The sequence below is a fragment of the Musa acuminata genome, chromosome BXJ1-11, assembly GCF_036884655.1.
Source record: "Musa acuminata AAA Group cultivar baxijiao chromosome BXJ1-11, Cavendish_Baxijiao_AAA, whole genome shotgun sequence".
In the NCBI taxonomy this organism is placed as follows: Eukaryota; Viridiplantae; Streptophyta; class Magnoliopsida; order Zingiberales; family Musaceae; genus Musa; species Musa acuminata.
In genome coordinates this window covers 33,451,135-33,470,094 of record NC_088337.1, presented here as the reverse complement: position 1 = coordinate 33,470,094, position 18,960 = coordinate 33,451,135, and the positions used below count along the sequence as shown (strand labels likewise).

Sequence of the window (18,960 nt, the reverse complement as noted above, 5' to 3'; positions counted from 1 at the left end):
ACTTACAACTCTAATTCTATCACATAATAGTTAGTTATGTCGAGTCTTCATCTTCTTCTGTCTATCCATTTTTTTAAGGATAATTTTTGAATAAAAAATATTTTGAAATTTTTAGTTAGCATCAATATTTTCAAAAATTTTCGTAGAATATATTTTTTTTTTTAAAGATGACATTATCCTCCTTGTGATCTATCGCGATCAATTTTGTTTTAGGCTGACAAAATTTCTTACTGTAAATCGGAAATGAATGAATGGCATGATGAATAATTTGTGGGATAGGAAGATCAAATTCCAATATCAGCCATATATAACTCCACCTAATGCTTTCTTTTGTCAAAATTTCGGTGGTTTCATTTAGGACTCTGATGCGTATTATTGTTTCTGCATCATCTAATCCTTGCAGGACTGGGATCAGCAAACTTCCACGCAGATTGTGACGGAGGATATCTCTGTAGCCTCCTCATCACGATTCTCTCGGGGACATATTTATCCTCCACGACACCAAGGACATGGCTGATGGTGTATTCCTCCTGTGGTTCGTTTAGATCCTAGTCATCGACGACATCACTCTTCACAATGTCGAATGGGGGTGATTTGACTGATGGGTCTAACGCAATACGGAAAACTTGTGATTTCAAAAGACTTGGGTGTGTAGGACCTACTGGGAAAGACACTCAAGTCGGAACTTCTTAGCTATCACCACAAATAGCAATGCGTTGGAACGTCCCGTCCCGACTGGAGTTTGTTTGGAGCAACAACAACTAGGAATCACGGCAATGTCTTCCTCGATGCCTCTTCTCCTTCCCTCATCTCCACTGCCTACACTCTTCATCATACTCATCCTACCTCTCTCTTTACTACTGCTGCTCCGTCTAGGACTCAAAAGAAACAACCTCCGTGCAAGGACCCATGGCATGCCCCCTTCCCCGCCCAAGCTTCCCTTCATAGGCAACTTCCATCAACTCGGCTCGCACCCTCACCGCTCCCTCCACGCCCTGTCGCAGAAGCATGGCCCCCTCATGCTGCTGCACTTGGGTCAGGTGCCAACCCTCGTGGTCTCGTCGCCGGATGGCGCCCGAGATGTCATGCGCAACCACGATCAAGTCTTTGCCAGCCGGCCTGTTCTAAAGCCGGCCAAAGTCCTCTTCGACGGGTGCAAGGACTTGGGCTTCTCGCCCCACGGTGAGCACTGGAGGCAGCTCAGGAAGATCTGCGCCTTCCACCTCTTGAGCTCCACAAGAGTGCAGTCTTATCGGCTCATTAGGCAGGAGGAAGTGGGTTTCATGATCCGGAAGATCTCCTCTCAAGCTTCGCCGACGACGAGCGTCGACATGTCTGAGATCTTTTACTCCTTCGCCAACGATATGTTATGTCGAGTTGTTTCGGGGAAGTTCAACAGAGAAGAGGGGAGGAACGTGGTGTTCGGCGAGCTTATCCGGGAGTTTTCGGTGCTACTGGGCAAGTTCTACGTGGGGGACTACTTCCCATGGCTGGGTTGGCTAGATGTATTGTTTGGCTCTATGGAGAGATCCAAGAAGACCAAGAAGAGATGGGATGATTTGGTTGATGGGGTGATCCAAGAACACGAAGATCGATCAGCTGAAGGTGATGACGGCGAGAAGGACTTCGTGGATGTTCTGCTCTCTCTTCGGGAGGATCCAGGAGGGAATCATGCTCTCCTGACTCCACAAACCATAAAGGCACTTCTGATGGTATGATTCGTCGTCCTAAATTATATGTGATATATTTATTGCTCCAATATTTGCTTGCTTTTATACGGATAGCACATAAAACTAATGACAAATTATAATTCGTTTCATAAGAAAGCGAGTGATGTATGTCTGTTGATAACTTTCTTGAGTTCACTGTGTGTTTGTCATATTGTATTAATTATATTCGAATGTTATGCCCTCAGGCAAGTGTGTGTTTGTTGTACGCTATTGTGGCGTATTATTATTTTTCACGTGTTACTACGAGTATAGTGAACCAATTTCTTTTACAAGATAGGGAACCCTCTCTCCAAATTGCTACATCCAAACAAGAGCAATCTAAACTACTCCCATCCCCCTATTTAGGTTTATTGTGGTGCTTATTTCATCCGTGAGAAATGTGGATACTACAATCTTGCAGTGTTTATTTTGAGATTCATCAAATGATCTCATTTTTTAAACATTATCGACTTGCAGGATATATTCAGTGGTGGTACCGAGACATCATATGTTACCCTGGAGTACGCCATGGCGGAGCTCCTCCGGAATCCAAGAATGATGGCAAAATTACAACACCAAGTGCGAGGGATAGCGAGCAGAACAAAAGGAACGGTGAAAGAGGAGGATTTGGACGAGATGGCCTACCTGAAAGCCATCATCAAGGAAGTATTACGTCTGTACCCGCCGGCCCCGCTATTGCTTCCACGAGAGCTAATGGAGGATTGTCAAATACAAGGATACAACATTCCCAAGAAAACACGAGTGATCGTGAACGCGTGGGCCATAAGCAGAGATCCAAGCCATTGGGAAGCACCTGACGAATTCAAACCTGAGAGGTTCATGGGGGACGGTGCAATGGACTTCAAAGGAAACGATTTCGAGTTCATTCCATTCGGAGCAGGAAGGAGAATTTGTCCTGGAATGGGCTTTGCAAATGCCTCTTTAGAGCTCGCACTGGCAACCCTGGTTTATCACTTTGATTGGGAGTTGCCTGGTGGATTGACAAGGGAGGATTTGGACATGAGTGAGGCTTTTGGGGTAGTGCTCCAGAGAAAACAAAGACTGCATCTTGTTGCTAAACCATGGAGTATTGGACAAGAGGAGCAGCACCTCTAACTCACTCACTCTCTCACTCTCTCTATCTATCTTTCTATCTATCTATCTATCTATCTATCTACATATATATATATATATATATATATATATAGCAAGAAGTGAAAAATATTTATCCTTGTATGCTTTGATCTGGACAAAAACATGGATGTTTGTAGTTTTAGTAGTCCGTTCAGAATTGGTCTCTTACGGCCAATTATCCTAATAAAGCTAATATACGACATTACTTATTGTGGATGAGAAAGGGAGAGGGTGATACCGATGTGATCCTTTCGCTCAAATGCCAATGTTTGAAGCTGAAGGAGTACCATCAAACAAATGGAGGTAAATTTCTGCAAGGTTTTTATTTCCTATCGAGGGAGACATGCAAAATCTCAAGAACTTTTAAACAATCCTTCTCCTTTGACACTTTAAAGTGAGAGTATCCTTTATAATGAGATTAAAATTTCATAAGCTTTGAAAATAGAAGAGAGAACTAAAGTTTGTGTTCATGTGTGTGCATATTCGTTGTCCTTGCGATAGTATGAGTTGAATCTCGAAAGATCATTGGAAACTATGTAGTGACAGAGGATATTCTTATTTTTTAATTTATATATATGCTTGTCATTAATAAATTTTATTTTATTTTTAATTTATAAACTTGTACTCGACAACATAAGCTAACTTTTCTTTTCTAATTTATTTTTAAATTTATTATCTGTTTTACTATTGATCTAATAGTTTACGACAAAAACCCATTTGCATTCTCAGGAAGGAAGAAGAAAAAAAGTTCCAATCTGCCTGCCCGTTATGAAGAAGATTTTTTTTTATATATATAGTAAAGTATGAGACAAACTTCACATACGATTCCAATTTATATAAGGTCATTTTATATTCTAGCATAATATTATGTATGACATAATATTCTAGCACATATTATGTCATTTTTTCATCTGCCCGCCCATTTTCTATAAGGTAATTTTTTAAAGAAAAGTTTTTTTATTTTGAGAAAATCTTAGTTAGTTTTATTTTTTAAAAAAATTCTTATTGAACATTTATTTATTTTCTAAAAGTTGACATTGTCCTCCTAGCCATCACCCTTGCCTCTTCTCCCCTCTCCTCTTCCTCTATTATCGTTGTCATCCTCACTAGTAGAACAGGACTTTGGCCTGTTCTAAAGCCGGCCAAAGTCCTCTTCGACGGGTGCAAGGACTTGGGCTTCTCGCCCCACGGTGAGCACTGGAGGCAGCTCAGGAAGATCTGCGCCTTCCACCTCTTGAGCTCCACAAGAGTGCAGTCTTATCGGCTCATTAGGCAGGAGGAAGTGGGTTTCATGATCCGGAAGATCTCCTCTCAAGCTTCGCCGACGACGAGCGTCGACATGTCTGAGATCTTTTACTCCTTCGCCAACGATATGTTATGTCGAGTTGTTTCGAGGAAGTTCAACAGAGAAGAGGGGAGGAACGTGGTGTTCGGCGAGCTTATCCGGGAGTTTTCGGTGCTACTGGGCAAGTTCTACGTGGGGGACTACTTCCCATGGCTGGGTTGGCTAGATGTATTGTTTGGCTCTATGGAGAGAACCAAGAAGACCAAGAAGAGATGGGATGATTTGGTTGATGGGGTGATCCAAGAACACGAAGATCGATCAGCTGAAGGTGATGATGGCGAGAGGGACTACGTGGATGTTCTGCTCTCTCTTCGGGAGGATCGAGGAGGGAATCATGCTCTCCTGACTCCACAAACCATAAAGGCACTTCTGATGGTATGATTCGTCGTCCTAAATTATAAGTGATATATTTATTGCTCCAATATTTGCTTGCTTTTATACGGATAGCACATATAACTAATGACAAATTATAATTCGTTTCATAAGAAAGCGAGTGATGTATGTCTGTTGATAACTTTTTTGAGTTCACTGTGTGTTTGTCATATTACAAACCATAAGGCACTTCTGATGGTATGATTTCCTCGTCCTAAATTACAAGTGATATATTCATTGTTCCAATATTTGCTTGCTTTTTTGATGGATAGCACATATAACAACTAATGACAAATTATAATTCGTTTCATACGAAAGTGAGTGATGTATGTACGTAGATAACTTTCTTGAGTTCACTGTGTGTTTGTCATATTGTATTAATTATATTCGTATCTTATGCCCTCAGGCAAGTGATTATTATTTTCACGTGTTACTATATATAGTATAGCGAACCGATTTCTTTTACGAGATAGGGGGAACCCTCTCTCCAAATTGCTACATCCAAACTAGAGCAATCTAAACTACTCCCATCCCCCTATTTAGGTTTATTGTGGTGCTTATTTCAATCTTGCAGTGTTTATTTTGAGATTCATCAAACGATCTCATTTTTTCAACATTATCGACTTGCAGGATATATTTAGTGGTGCTACCGAGACGTATATGTTGCCCTGGAGTACGCCATGGCGGAGCTCGTCCGGAGTCCAAGAATGATGGCAAAATTACAACACCAAGTGCGAGGGATAGCGAGCAGAACAAAAGGAACGGTGAAAGAGGAGGAGTTGGACGAGATGGTGTACCTGAAAGCCATCATCAAGGAAGTATTACGTCTATACCCGCCGGTCCCGCTATTGGTTCCACGAGAGCTGATGGAGGATTGTCAAATACAAGGATACAACATTCCCAAGAAAACACGAGTGATCGTGAATGCATGGGCCATAAGCAGAGATCCAAGCCATTGGGAAGCACCTGACGAATTCAAACCTGAGAGGTTCATCGGGGACGGTGCAATGGACTTCAAGGGAAACGATTTCGAGTTCATTCCATTCGGAGCAGGAAGGAGAATTTGTCCTGGAATGAGCTTTGCAATTGCCTCTTTAGAGCTCGCAATGGCAACCCTGGTTTATCACTTTGATAGGGAGTTGCCTGGTGGATTGACAACGGAGGATTTGGACATGAGTGAGGCTTTTGGGTTAGTGCTCCAGAGAAAACAACGACTGCATCTTCTTGCTAAACCATGGAGTGTTTAGCAAGAGGAGCAGCAGCTCTAAGCTTCTCTCTCTCTCTCTCTCTCTCTCTCTCTCTCTCGCTATATATATATATATATATAAGATTTTATTTTTTAGTAAAGTACGAGACAAACTTCACATACAATTCTAATTCTAGCACATACTATGTCATATTTTCATCTGCTCGCATGAGGATAGTTATTATGATAAGACTCGGCTGATGTCAGATGATGCCTCACGCCTCGATCGACGCGACAACACATGGTCTATGCAGATTGGAACGTTGATCGAGGCACATTAAACACCCTGCTCAAGTTTCGTTCTGCATGCCACGCCATCCCAAGCGTCAGAAGCTACTAGCCTGCCCCCTGTAAGCGGGCAGCTCAGGAAGCAGTAAGCTTCCCTATAAATATCCTATCGTTCATCAGAGAGAGGGAAAGACACACAAAAACACTTATTCATATGAAACTTCCTCCACTATCATCTGACTTGATCGTCGGAGGGGTCGGGCTGAGCACCCCGGCCCAACCTTTGTGCTGGTGCGAAGCCAAAGGACCCCGCCGGACGCGAAGGCGAGGAGTTCCTGCCCTGAGGAGATAATGACACCGTCCCGACCACCGCACTCGACCACGTCGGCGGACTTGAAGGCCATCTTGGGAAGATCCCCATCATTTGGACTTGAATCCAACCGCGTCAGTCCTGAGGCCACGGCTTAAGGTTGTTTACACTAACATTTTGACGCTAGAAGGAGGGCCCGAAATGTCGGGTGATCACCCGAGCGGCTCAGATGAGCCCACGACTAAGAGGTCACACCCGACCGAAGCCTCGGGGGAACATCCCCCGCACGGAAACCATCATGACGAACACCCCACCACGACCTCCGAACGATATTGGCGAATATTCAACGACCCGGGCTTGTCGCCGCCCGACGGCGCCCCAGCCGACTCAACGCCCGTGTCACCGAGGCCTTTCAGGATCTCGCCCATCAAGTCCGAGCTCTGATGGAAATGGTGCAAACCATTATCCCGCTCGTTTCTCATCTGGCGCACCCGCCCGCGATCGAACCACTACGACAACGCAAGGCGCCCGTTCGGGCCCACATGATACTATCGGAGCCCCCCACTTCGCCTCGGGTCTGACCGACCCCACTCGGGGATCCAGTGATGGCAAACCCAAGCGCCCGCCCGGAATCCGAGGCACCCTCTTCGGACTCCCTGCGGGCCCAGTTGCGCTTCATTAGCCAGTGACTTGACGAGGTGTAGAAAGATGTTCGTGGGTCTAAGGGAGAGCTCGGGGAGGACGCACACCAAGGGTCTCCCTTCACGCCCAAGATACGGGATCTGACAGTCCCCCCGGACTTCCAGCTCCCCTCTCTGGATGCTTACGATGGCTCTACCGACCCAGCAAACCACGAAGCCGCTTTTCGTGCCCAAATGACGCTATACGGAACCTCTGATGCCCTGATGTGCAGAGCGTTTCCTACCACTCTAAGAGGGCCGGCCCACACGTGGTATGGCGGCTTGAAGACCAGAACGATTGCTTCCTTCAACCAGCTCGCCAATGACTTTGAGCTCCACTTCGTAGCCTATGCATGGCCAAAGCCCTCCGCGACACTGCTCATCGGACTCAAACAAAAGCGTTTATAATGGGCCTGCGACCTTCCAGATTCCTCTGGTCCCTCGCGGTGCGACCTCCCACCACGGTGCTAGAGATGCTCCAGTGGGCTAACCGGTACATCGCAACGGAGGCCTGGGCGACTGTGAGGAGAAGGGACGACTTCTAACCGCGGGCTCCATAAGACAGGTCAAGCACCCACGATGGCTACCCAATGTAGTTCTCATGAAAAGAAATCTAAGCCCTGCCTCAGTCTCTTCCGAGCGAAGGTTCAGTATCTGCCTGACCCCCTCTCAGCTTGTGGTTGGCCCCGGCTTAAACCCTTCTGAACCTACACGGCTCGGTCGTAGACTACCCGAGTCTACCTCAGCGCGGCCTACCCGCCTGGGTTGTGTACCTCGGCTGTAGATTGTCTAGTCCACCTCAGCGCGGCTTACCCACCTGAGTCATGTCCCTCGGCCTTTGCCATATCCCTCAGTCGTAGACTATCGAGCCCCCCTCAGGGCAGCCTCTCGGCCCGAGCCACATCCCTCAGCCATAGACTGCCCGAGTCCACCTCAGCGCGACCTGCCCGCCTGAGTCGTGTCCCTCGGCCTTTGTCATATCCCTCAGTCGTAGACTGCTGAGCCCCCCTCAGGGCGGCCTCTCGGCCCGAGCCACGTCCCTCGGCCATAGACTGCCCAAGTCCACCTCAGCGCGGCCTGCCCGCTTGAGTCGTATCCCTTGGCCTTTGCCATATCCCTCGGTCGTAGACTGCCCGAGTCCACCTCAGCGTGGCCTGCCCGCCTGAGTTGTGTCCCTCAGCCGTAGACTGCCGAGTCCACCTCAGGGAGGCTTGCCCGCCTGAGTTGTGTCCCTCGGTCGTAGACTGCCGAGTCCACCTCAGGGCAGCCTGCCTGCTTGAGTCGTATCCCTCGGCCTTTGCCATATCCCTTGGTCGTAGACTGCCGAGCCCCCCTCAGGGTGGCCTCTCGGCCCGAGCCACGTCCCTCGGCCATAGACTGCCCGAGTCCACCTCAGCGCGGCCTGCCTGCCTAAGTCGTGTCCCTCGGCTCCATGCTTCCCGAGATCACACCAGCGCGGCCAGCCCGCCTGCGTTGTGCTCCTTGGCTCCATGCTCCCCGAGATACACCTACGCGGCCAGCTCGCCTGCGTCGTGCTCCTCGGCTCCATGCTCCCCGAGACACGCCTGCGCGGTCAGCTCGTCTTCGTCGTGCTCCTCGACTCCATGCTTCCCGAGACACGCCTACGCGGCCAGCCCGCCTTCGTCGTGCTCCTCGGCTCCATGCTTCCAGAAACATGCCTGCGTGGCCAGCCCACTTGAAAGCTGAAGCCATGTCTCGGACTCCCGTTACAACGAGCGACGCATAGCTTCTTTCCGGGGGGGGAATATGATGAGGATAGTAATTATGATAAGACTCGGCTGACGTCAAATGACACCTCACGCCTCGATTGATGCGACAGAACCTGGTCAATGCAGATCGGAACGTCGATCGAGGCATATTAAACACTTTGCTCAGGCTTCGTTCTTCACGCCAGGCCAACCCAAGCGTTAGACGCTACCAGCCTGCCCCTTGCAAGCGGGCAGCTCAGGAAGCAGTAAGCTTCCCTATAAATATTCTCTCGTTCATCAGAGAGAGGGAAAGACACACATAAACACTTATTTATCTGAAACTCCCTCCATTATCATCTTACTTGATCGTCGGAGGGGTTGGGCCGAGCACCCCAGCCCGACCTTTGTGCAGGTGCGAAGCCCAAGGTCCCCGTCGGATGCGCAAGCGAGGAGTTCATACCCGGAGGAGACGACTACACCGTCCCGATCGGACCACCGCACTCGACCACCCCAACGGGCTCGAGGAACGCCCCAAGGAGATCCCCGTCGTCCGGACCCGAACCGAGCCGCGTCGGCCCCGAGGCCACGGCTCAAAGTTGTTTCCCACAACATCGCCCCATTTTCTATAAGGTAATTTTTTATAGAAAAGCTTTTTTATTTTGAGAAAATCTTAGTTAGTTTTATTTTTAAAAAAAAATTCTCATTGAACATTTATTTGTTTTCTAAAAGTTTACATTGCCCGCCTAGTAATCGCTCTTACCTCTTCTCCCCGCCCATTTTCTTCTATTATCGTTGTCATCTTCACTCGTTGCTCCCTTCACTCAGATCCACACCACAGTGGGAGGGTGTGCGTTTAGTGATGATGATAGGATGATCAGACATCTCGATAGTGACAAATGAGGACGATGAAGGTGGGGATAGTGGAACGAAGGAGACGATTAAAACGTGCAGATCAATCGTCCTTGCTTTACCAACCTAATTGTCACATTGACAGTGAAGGTTGCAATCGAAGGCATGTGAGTGAGGATGACTGATGAACGATGGTACAAACAGAGGTGGGATAGATGGGACAACAAAGATAAGGAGAACAATATCATCTTTTGGATAAAAAATCGTTCAATGAAAATTTTAGAAAAAAAGAGACCTTAGCAAAGAATTTATCAAAAATGAAGAATTTTTTTTTTAAATTACCCTTTCTTTTAAATGCTCTTCCTTTTTATGTTTTTTCAAAGTGGAAAGCACCAGGAAAGGAAATAAAAGACGGTGCGGAAACAAAGAAAAAGGATTGATGTGAGTTTGGTATCCGTCCTATCAAAGATCGTATTTCCCATCAAGGAGGGCAAAGCTATCCGTATCCGTCCGTTGTTGGGTCACCCAATTAAGTTTGGTATTTGATGAGGATAATAATTACGATAAGATTCGGGTGAAGTCAGCTGGCCCAAATGCCGCCTTACAGCACCTGGTCAACGCAAATTGAAACGCCGATCGAGGCACGTTAACACCCTGCTCAGGCTCGATCCCTCACGCCACGCCAACGTCGGTGTCAAACGCTACCAGGAGTACGATCTTGCTCCCTGCCAGCAGGCACATCAAACAACGGTAACCTTCCCTATAAATACCCTCTCATTCATCAGGAGGAGGAGGAGGAGGAGGAGGTACAAGAAGGAGAAAGCATCACTTAGCTAAAGAATTTTCCTCCCACTATCTTCTAACTTGATCGTCGGATGGGTCAAGCTTCCCGACCCGATCTGTTTGCAGGTGTGAAGACGGTGGCCTCCCACTAAACGTCCAAGCGAGGAGCCCCCTCTCGGAGGAAACGACGATCTCGTCCCGATCAAACCATCGTAGATGACCACCTCAACGGACTCAAGGGTCGTTCCGGAAAGATTCCTATCATCCGGACCCGAAATAAGCCGTGTCGGTCCCGAGACCACGGCTCAAGATTGTTTACACTAACAGTATCATTGCAACTGCTATTTGCGGTCTGTAAAATTCCCACGATATCTCCAAATCAGTAATCTGTTGATCGAGTCCCGAAACGTCGGCTCTCAGTTTTTTAGCATATCCGTTGCTTTGGTCACACATCAGAAACCAATCAAACACAAAGCATGCATTATTGCACAAGTCGGCCCTCCTCATTTTAATTTAATTTTCAACATAGTAAATATGATAAATTTATAGACAACGGAGGACCAGCCAGCAGTCTTAAGTTGAAAATCCATTCGAAAGACCAACAGGAGAAGCTCCGGCTATCATTAAATACATGTCATGCGGAAATCATTGTTGTATATATATATATATATATATATATATAAAGGGAAGCTCGGACGCTGGTTTTAATTAATCATCTAGTGGGAAGAAGAGATAAGGACATAAATAGAATTAAATATATGCCACGAGAAAATCGTGACGATTATTTTGAAACGACAGCTGAGATGTTTCTTTCTGTTGTAATGATTCGAAAAGAGAGAAAAAGAGAGAAAAATTTACCCAATTCAGAACATGAGAAAGAGCCAGATCTCTCTCTCTCTCTCTCTCTATATATATATATATATATATATATATATGTATATATATATAGTAAGGAGAGTACTAATTAAATTAAAGGTTAAAAGTGAAAGTAATAATAACATCTTTTTGTGTCATTACTGTTACGGTAAGTAACTTTTTTAGCCATGGCCTCGGGGCCGTCGCGGCTTGGTTCGGGTCCGGAAGGCGGTGATCTCCTTGGGGGCGCTCCTCGAGGTCTCGGGAGGTCGGTTCGGCGGCTCGGGTCGTCCCGGTCGGGAAGAAGCTCCGCCACAGCGCCAGGAAGAGACGACACCGTCTCGCACCTGCACACAGGTCGGGCCGGGGTGCTCGACCCGACCCCTCCGACGATCAAGTTAGAGAAAGATGCGGAGGGGGTTTAGGAGGAGGAGAAACCTCCGTCTGTTGAGTGTGTGATCCCCCCCTTTGCCAAGGGCTCGGGGGTATTTATAGAGGAGGTTTGATGTTACCTGGTGTAGCTGTCTGCAGGGTAGGACTGTACCTTTGGTTGCGTGGGAGGCCGAGCTGCTGCAGGGTATGGCGAGCCTCGGGCAGTGAGTTGGTCAGGGGGATGACGTGTCACATTACCATTTTTTTGCCATATCATATGCCCCCCCGAAAGGAGCTATGCGTCGGTTCTTGCATGCAGGGGGTCCGATGCATGGCTTTTTACTTCAGGTGGGCTGGTCATGCATATCCGAGGCGTATGACGTAGGCGGGCTAGCCGCGCGGACGTGTCTCATGCAACATGGGGCCGAAGTGCGCAACTCAGTCAGGAAGCCGAGCAGGGTTAGACTCGGGGCCGATGGAGCCGATGAGGGCTGAGGAGCACAACGCAGGCGGGGTGACCGCGCAGGCGTGATCTCGGGAGGCATAGAGCCGAGGGACGAGGAGCACAACGCAGGCGGGGCAACCGCGCAGGTGTGGTCTCGGGATGGCGTAGAGCCGAGGGCCGAGGAGCACAACGCAAGCGGGGTGACCGCGCAGGTGTGGTCTCGGGTGGCGTAAAGCCGAGGGCCGAGGAGCACAACGCAGGCGGGGCAACCGCGCAGGTGTGGTCTCGGGATGGCGTAGAGCCGAGGGCCGAGGAGCACAACGCAGGCGGGGCAACCGCGCAGGTGTGGTCTCGGGATGGCGTAGCGCCGAGGGCCGAGGAGCACAACGCAGGCGGGGTGACCGCGCAGGTGTGGTCTCGGGTGGCGTAAAGCCGAGGGCCGAGGAGCACAACGCAGGCGGGGCAACCGCGCATGTGTGGTCTCGGGATGGCGTAGAGCCGAGGGCCGAGGAGCACAACGCAGGCGGGGCAACCGCGCAGGTGTGGTCTCGGGTGGCGTAAAGCCGAAGAGCCGAGGAGCACGACGCAGGCGGGCAGGCCGCGCAGGTGTGGTCTCGGGTGGCGTAAAGCCGAAGAGCCGAGGAGCACGACGCAGGCGGGCAGGCCGCGCAGGTGTGGTCTCGGGTGGCGTGAAGCCAAAGGGGGTGTCCTCGAGCATTAAGCGACCGAGGTGGCGGCCTCGGGCATTACGCGACTGAGGTGGTGGACTCGGCAAGCATGGAGCCGAGGCACTCGGCGCAGGCAGGCTGCGGCCGAGGGACGTAACCCAGGTGGGCAAGGCGATGGATATGGCCGAGGAGTTCGGCGCGGGCAGGCTGGCCGTGCAGACGTGTCTCGGGGTTTATGGAGCCGAGGGGCACGACGCGGGCGTACTGGCGGCACTGATCTGTCTCGGGAACATGGAGCCAAGGAGCACGACGCTGGCGGCTGGCGGCGCAGGTGTGGTCTCGGGCATTACGCGACCGAGGAGCACGACGCAGGCGGGCAGACCGCGCAGGCGTGGTCGCAAGGGCCATGCGACCGAGTAGCACGACGCAGGCGGGCAGGACGCGAGGACGTGGACTCGGGCACCATGCGGCCGAGGTACACGACAGAGGCGGGCAGGCCGCGCTGAGGTGGGATTTCGACAGAGAGTTGCCGAGGTGCTCGGTGCAGGCAGGCAGCGACCGAGGTACACCGCTCAAGCGGGCAGGCCGCGCTGAGGTGGGATTTTGGTAGAGAGTTGCCGAGGTGCTCGGTGCAGGCAGGCTGCGACCGAGGTACACCGCTCAGGCGGGCCCGCCTGCGTCGTGCTCCCCGGCTCTTCGGCCTTACGCCACCCGAGACCACGCCTGCGCGGCCTGCCCGCCTGCGTCGTGCTCCTCGGCTCTTCGGCTTTACGCCACCCGAGACCACGCCTGCGCGGCCTGCCCGCCTGCGTCGTGCTCCTCGGCTCTTCGGCTTTACGCCACCCGAGACCACGCCTGCGCGGTCTGCCCGCTTGCGTCGTGCTCCTCGGCTCTTCGGCTTTACGCCACCCGAGACCACGCCTGCGCGGCCTGCCCGCCTGCGTCGTGCTCCTCGGCTCTTCGGCTTTACGCCACCCGAGACCACGCCTGCGCGGCCTGCCCGCCTGCGTCGTGCTCCTCGGCTCTTCGGATCTACGCCACCCGAGACCACGCCTGCGCGGCCTGCCCGCCTGCGCCGTGCTCCTCGGCTCTTCGGCTTTACGCCACCCGAGACCACGCCTGCGCGGCCTGCCCGCCTGCGTCGTGCTCCTCGGCTCTTCGGCTTTACGCCACCCGAGACCACGCCTGCGCGGCCTGCCCGCCTGCGTCGCGCTCCTCGGCTCTTCGGCTCTACGCCACCCGAGACCACGCCTGCGCGGCCTGCCCGCCTGCGCCGTGCTCCTCGGCTCTTCGGTTTTACGCCACCCGAGACCACGCCTGCGCGGCCTGCCCGCCTGCGTCGTGCTCCTCGGCTCTACGGCTTTACGCCACCCGAGACCACGCCTGCACGGCCTGCCCGCCTGCGTCGTGCTCCTCGGCTCTTCGGCTTTACGCCACCCGAGACCACGCCTGCACGGCCTGCCCGCCTGCGCCGTGCTCCTCGGCTCTTCGGCTTTACGCCACCCGAGACCACGCCTGCGCGGCCTGCCCGCCTGCGTCGTGCTCCCCGGCTCTTCGGCCTTACGCCACCCGAGACCACGCCTGCGCGGCCTGCCCGCCTGCGTCGTGCTCCTCGGCTCTTCGGCTTTACGCCACCCGAGACCACGCCTGCGTCGTGCTCCTCGGCTCTTCGGCTTTACGCCACCCGAGACCACGCCTGCGCGGTCTGCCCGCTTGCGTCGTGCTCCTCGGCTCTTCGGCTTTACGCCACCCGAGACCACGCCTGCGCGGCCTGCCCGCCTGCGTCGTGCTCCTCGGCTCTTCGGCTTTACGCCACCCGAGACCACGCCTGCGCGGCCTGCCCGCCTGCGTCGCGCTCCTCGGCTCTTCGGCTCTACGCCACCCGAGACCACGCCTGCGCGGCCTGCCCGCCTGCGCCGTGCTCCTCGGCTCTTCGGCTTTACGCCACCCGTGACCACGCCTGCGCGGCCTGCCCGCCTGCGCCGTGCTCCTCGGCTCTTCGGCTTTACGCCACCCGAGACCACGCCTGCGCGGCCTGCCCGCCTGCGTCGTGCTCCTCGGCTCTTCGGCTTTACGCCACCCGAGACCACGCCTGCGCGGCCTGCCCGCCTGCGTCGCGCTCCTCGGCTCTTCGGCTCTACGCCACCCGAGACCACGCCTGCGCGGCCTGCCCGCCTGCGCCGTGCTCCTCGGCTCTTCGGCTTTACGCCACCCGAGACCACGCCTGCGCGGCCTGCCCGCCTGCGTCGTGCTCCTCGGCTCTACGGCTTTACGCCACCCGAGACCACGCCTGCACGGCCTGCCCGCCTGCGTCGTGCTCCTCGGCTCTTCGGCTTTACGCCACCCGAGACCACGCCTGCGCGGCCTGCCCACCTGCGCCGTGCTCCTCGGCTCTTCGGCTTTACGCCACCCGAGACCACGCCTGCGCGGCCTGCCCGCTTGCGTCGTGCTCCTCGGCTCTTCGGCTCTACGCCATCCCGAGACCACACCTGCGCGGTTGCCCCGCCTGCGTTGTGCTCCTTGGCCCTCGTCTCTACGCCATCCCGAGATCACACCTGCGCGGTCACCCCGCCTGCGTTGTGCTCCTCGGCCCTCGGCTCTACGCCTCCCGAGACCACACCTGCGCGGTTGCCCCGCCTGCGTTGTGCTCCTCGGCCCTCGGCTCTATGCCTCCCGAGATCACGCCTGCGCGGTCACCCCGCCTGCGTTGTGCTCCTCGGCCCTCGGCTCTACGCCATCCCGAGACCACACCTGCGCGGTTGCCCCGCCTGCGTTGTGCTCCTCGGCCCTCGGCTCTACGCCATCCCGAGACCACACCTGCGCGGTTGCCCCGCCTGCGTTGTGCTCCTCGGCCCTCGGCTTTACGCCACCCGAGACCACACCAGCGCGGCCAACCCGCCTGCGTTGTGCTCCTCGGCCCTCGGCTCTACGCCATCCCGAGACCACACCTGCGCGGTTGCCTCGCCTGCGTTGTGCTCCTCGGCCCTCGGCTCTACGCCATCCCGAGACCACACCTGCGCGGTTGCCCCGCCTGCGTTGTGCTCCTCGGCCCTCGGCTCTACGCCATCCCGAGATCACACCTGCGCGGTCACCCCGCCTGCGTTGTGCTCCTCGGCCCTCGGCTCTACGCCTCCCGAGATCACACCTGCGCGGTCACCCCGCCTGCGTTGTGCTCCTCGGCCCTCTGCTCTATGCCTCCCGAGATCACGCCTGCGTTGTGCTCCTCAGCCCTCATCGGCTCCATCGGCCCCGAGTCTAACCCTGCTCGGCTTCCTGACTGAGTTACACACTTCGGCCCCATGTTGCACGAGACACGTCCACGCGGCTAGCCCGCCTACGTCATACGCCTCGGATATGCATGACCAGCCCACCTGAAGTAAAAAGCCATGCATCGGACCCCCTGCATGCAAGAACCGACGCATAGCTCCTTTCGGGGGGGCATATGATATGGCAAAAAATGGCAGACCCAGCACAGCCGAACGGGACAGAAGCAGGTAATGGTTGAAGCTCGCCCATACCCTGCGATCCCCCGATCTCCCATGCAACCCCCTGAGCAACACACTGCCCGAGGCTCTCCGTACCCTGCAGCAGCTCGGCCTCCCACACAACCCCAGCGGTAACATCAAACCTCCTCTATAAACACCCCGAAGTCCTAAGCAAAGGGGGGAGGGAAACTGACTCAAACACAAGACTGAGAGGCTCTTCTTCTGCCTCATCCACAATCCCCCCCACATCCTTCTCTAACTTGATCGTCGGAGGGGTCGGGCCGAGCTCCCGGCCCGACCCGTGTGCAGGTGCAAGACGGTGTTGCCTCTTCCCGAAGCTGCGGCGGAGCTTCTTCCCGACCGGGACGAACCGAGCCGCCGACCCGACCCGGTGACCCGAGCTGCCTCCCGAACCGAGCCGCCGACCCGACCGGGTGACCCGAGCTGCCGAACCGACCTCCCGACCCGAACCACCGAGCTCGACCGCCGGGAGACCTCGAGGAGCGCCCCCAAGGAGATCACCGCCTTCCGGACCCAAACCAAGCCGCGACGGCCCCGAGGCCACGGCTAAAAAAGTTACTTACACTAACACCAACCATTATAAGATGCCCAAAAATTGCTTTTGACGTAGGTGTCTTCACCTTCGCATCCACTTCATGGATCTGCTTCAACTCCCTTCCATGCCCATCTTCCTCTGCTCCCTCCTCTTCTTCCTCGTCTTGACGAAGAAATGTGTCGCCAAGTTCAAAGGCCCAAACGCCAGACTTCCACCCGGCCCTTGGAATCTACCTCTCATCGGAGGCATGCACCACCTGATCGGGCAGTTGCCCTTCCGCGCACTCCGCCACCTCGCTTGCAAGCACGGCCCCCTCATGCTCGTCAGGATCGGCCAGGTGGACGTTGCGGTCGCCTCCTCACGCGAAGCCGCCGAGGAGATCTTACAGAAACATGGTGACAACTTCGCTTCCCGTCCCGCGCTCGCCGCAACGCAGATCGTTCTCTATGGCGCCTCCGACATCGGCTGGTCCCCCTTCGGCCCTTACTGGAAACAAATGCGCCGGCTCTGCTTCACGGAGCTGCTCGGCGGCAAGCGCACCCGATTCTTCTCCTCCATCAGGACGGAACTGACCCATGGGCTGATGAGAGACATCTCCAAGTCGGGAACAGCACCCGTCAACCTCAGCGACAAGCTGTTCCGTCTTGCCAACGCCATCACCTGCCGAGCGGCGTTCGGTAAACACCGTGAGCATCGAGAGTGTTTCGTCTCGATCGTCAAGGATACGTTCCATGTCCTAGGAGGTTTCTGCTTGGCCGACACGTTTCCGTCGCTCAAGTTCCTTGACGTCCTCACCGGTGTCATGTCACACATGCACCGGCTTCACCATCAGATTGATGAGGTCCTAGACGAGATTCTCAAGGAGCACCAGGATGATGCCGTCACGGACGACGATGGTGGGCGAATGGAGGACTTGGTCGACGTGCTGCTGAGGCTTAAGGACGATCCGCAGCTGGAAATTCCCTTGACGATGGACAATATAAAGGCTGCGATACTGGTGAGGCCGGATCAACTCCTGTCATACTAATGCTAATCAAGTATTATTGTGTAACGATCTCGTCGTCCTTGGCGCGCGCAGGACATGTTCGTGGCGGGCACCGAGACCTCATCGACCGTCGTTGAATGGGCCATGTCGGAGCTGATCAGGCACCCCTGGATCATGGAGAGAGCGCACAAGGAAGTGAGGGAAGCTCTGAAAGGAAAGAACAGGGTCGAAGAGAGTGACATGGATAAGCTAAACTACATGAAGCTAATTATCAAAGAGACGCTAAGGCTTCACCCATCACTCCCGCTGTTACCAAGATTATGCAGGGAGACCTGCGAAGTGATGGGCTACAAGATAGAAGCCGGCACTCGCGTCTTCGTCAATGCATGGGCGATCTGCAGGGATCCGCAGTACTGGGACGACGCCGAGAGCTTCAAGCCGGAGAGGTTCGAGGGGAGTTCCATAGATTTCAAGGGATTCGACTTCGAGTACTTGCCGTTCGGAGCTGGCCGAAGGATCTGCCCGGCGATCGAGCACGGGCTGACCGTGGTGGAGCTCGTCCTGGCTAATCTCCTCTTCCACTTCGACTGGAAGATGCCCAATGGAATGAAACCCGAGGAGCTCGACATGCGTGAGAAGATGGCACTCCTTGTACCAAGGCAAACCGAGCTAAAGTTGCTTGCTACTTCAAGAATTCCTGTCCCCGCTACTATCTGAAAGTTGGCAGGAATCAGATGATTAGTGCGTGAAAAGTACGTGTGCTGGTATTCATATGTTTCTTTGGGTTTGCTGCTGATCCGTTTAATGGAAACTCGGTGATGTATGTATAATATTTACTTGGTAATGGTTTAAGTTTGTGAGTTGTTAAGAACGTATGTATGCATAACATCTTCATATAATTAAAGTTGTCACATACGAGCCCTTCAAATCCCATGGAACATTATCTGATGTTGTCTCCCGTGGAGGCTTCCACAAATTGACGCGGCCTTCTTCTTCCATTTCTTTGGAAATCGAAGTAGTTAACCTTACTATTATTGAATTATTTGATCAATCAAATTTCTAACAGTGTGTTTTTCTGGAAGAAGGAAAACGACTATTTGATCGATTAGGCATCACGATGCAAAATGGTGAGGAGGCATTGGTAAACGCGAGACGACGATCTCCCCTGCCCATGGAAACGGTGAGTACTAACGCTGTACGTGAGTGAGCGTTCGAAAGTGCACATCCAA

The 18,960-nt window shown here is 53.4% G+C and overlaps 4 protein-coding genes across 4 annotated transcripts; all 4 read left to right on the top strand.

The window, feature by feature from the left end:
- Window positions 1-716: 716 nt before the first annotated feature.
- On the top strand, window positions 717-2,983 carry LOC103974150 (cytochrome P450 71A1-like). The gene is made up of 2 exons (XM_065091344.1): window positions 717-1,712; window positions 2,187-2,983. The coding sequence occupies exons 1-2, from the start codon at window positions 777-779 to the stop codon at window positions 2,823-2,825; spliced, it is 1,575 nt and encodes a 524-aa protein (XP_064947416.1). The 5' UTR covers window positions 717-776; the 3' UTR covers window positions 2,826-2,983.
- A 75-nt stretch (window positions 2,984-3,058) lies between these two features.
- On the top strand, window positions 3,059-4,569 carry LOC135596511 (cytochrome P450 71A1-like). The gene is made up of 2 exons (XM_065088559.1): window positions 3,059-3,146; window positions 3,875-4,569. Exons 1-2 carry the CDS (start codon window positions 3,059-3,061, stop codon window positions 4,567-4,569), a joined length of 783 nt encoding a protein of 260 aa, XP_064944631.1.
- Window positions 4,570-5,240: 671 nt separating this feature from the next.
- LOC135596510 (cytochrome P450 71D10-like) lies at window positions 5,241-5,807 on the top strand. Its single transcript, XM_065088558.1, has one exon. The coding sequence runs from the start codon at window positions 5,241-5,243 to the stop codon at window positions 5,805-5,807; it is 567 nt and encodes a 188-aa protein (XP_064944630.1).
- An 11,005-nt stretch (window positions 5,808-16,812) lies between these two features.
- Window positions 16,813-18,594, top strand: LOC135597819 (premnaspirodiene oxygenase-like). Its single transcript, XM_065091343.1, has 2 exons — window positions 16,813-17,743; window positions 17,825-18,594. Exons 1-2 carry the CDS (start codon window positions 16,847-16,849, stop codon window positions 18,446-18,448), a joined length of 1,521 nt encoding a protein of 506 aa, XP_064947415.1. The 5' UTR covers window positions 16,813-16,846; the 3' UTR covers window positions 18,449-18,594.
- Window positions 18,595-18,960: the final 366 nt, after the last annotated feature.

What these genes read in the sequence shown, in the direction of transcription:
- LOC103974150 (XM_065091344.1), top strand. Translation starts at nt 777, where the DNA reads ATGTCTTCCTCGATGCCTCTTCTCCTTCCCTCATCTCCACTGCCTACA. An exon ending in CCATAAAGGCACTTCTGATG is followed by an intron (nt 1,713 to 2,186) that starts GTATGATTCGTC and finishes ATCGACTTGCAG; the next exon opens with GATATATTCAGTGGTGGTAC.
- LOC135596511 (XM_065088559.1), top strand. Translation starts at nt 3,059, where the DNA reads ATGAGAAAGGGAGAGGGTGATACCGATGTGATCCTTTCGCTCAAATGC. An exon ending in GTACCATCAAACAAATGGAG is followed by an intron (nt 3,147 to 3,874) that starts GTAAATTTCTGC and finishes ATTTTCTAAAAG; the next exon opens with TTGACATTGTCCTCCTAGCC.
- LOC135596510 (XM_065088558.1), top strand. Translation starts at nt 5,241, where the DNA reads ATGGCGGAGCTCGTCCGGAGTCCAAGAATGATGGCAAAATTACAACAC.
- LOC135597819 (XM_065091343.1), top strand. Translation starts at nt 16,847, where the DNA reads ATGGATCTGCTTCAACTCCCTTCCATGCCCATCTTCCTCTGCTCCCTC. An exon ending in ATATAAAGGCTGCGATACTG is followed by an intron (nt 17,744 to 17,824) that starts GTGAGGCCGGAT and finishes TGGCGCGCGCAG; the next exon opens with GACATGTTCGTGGCGGGCAC.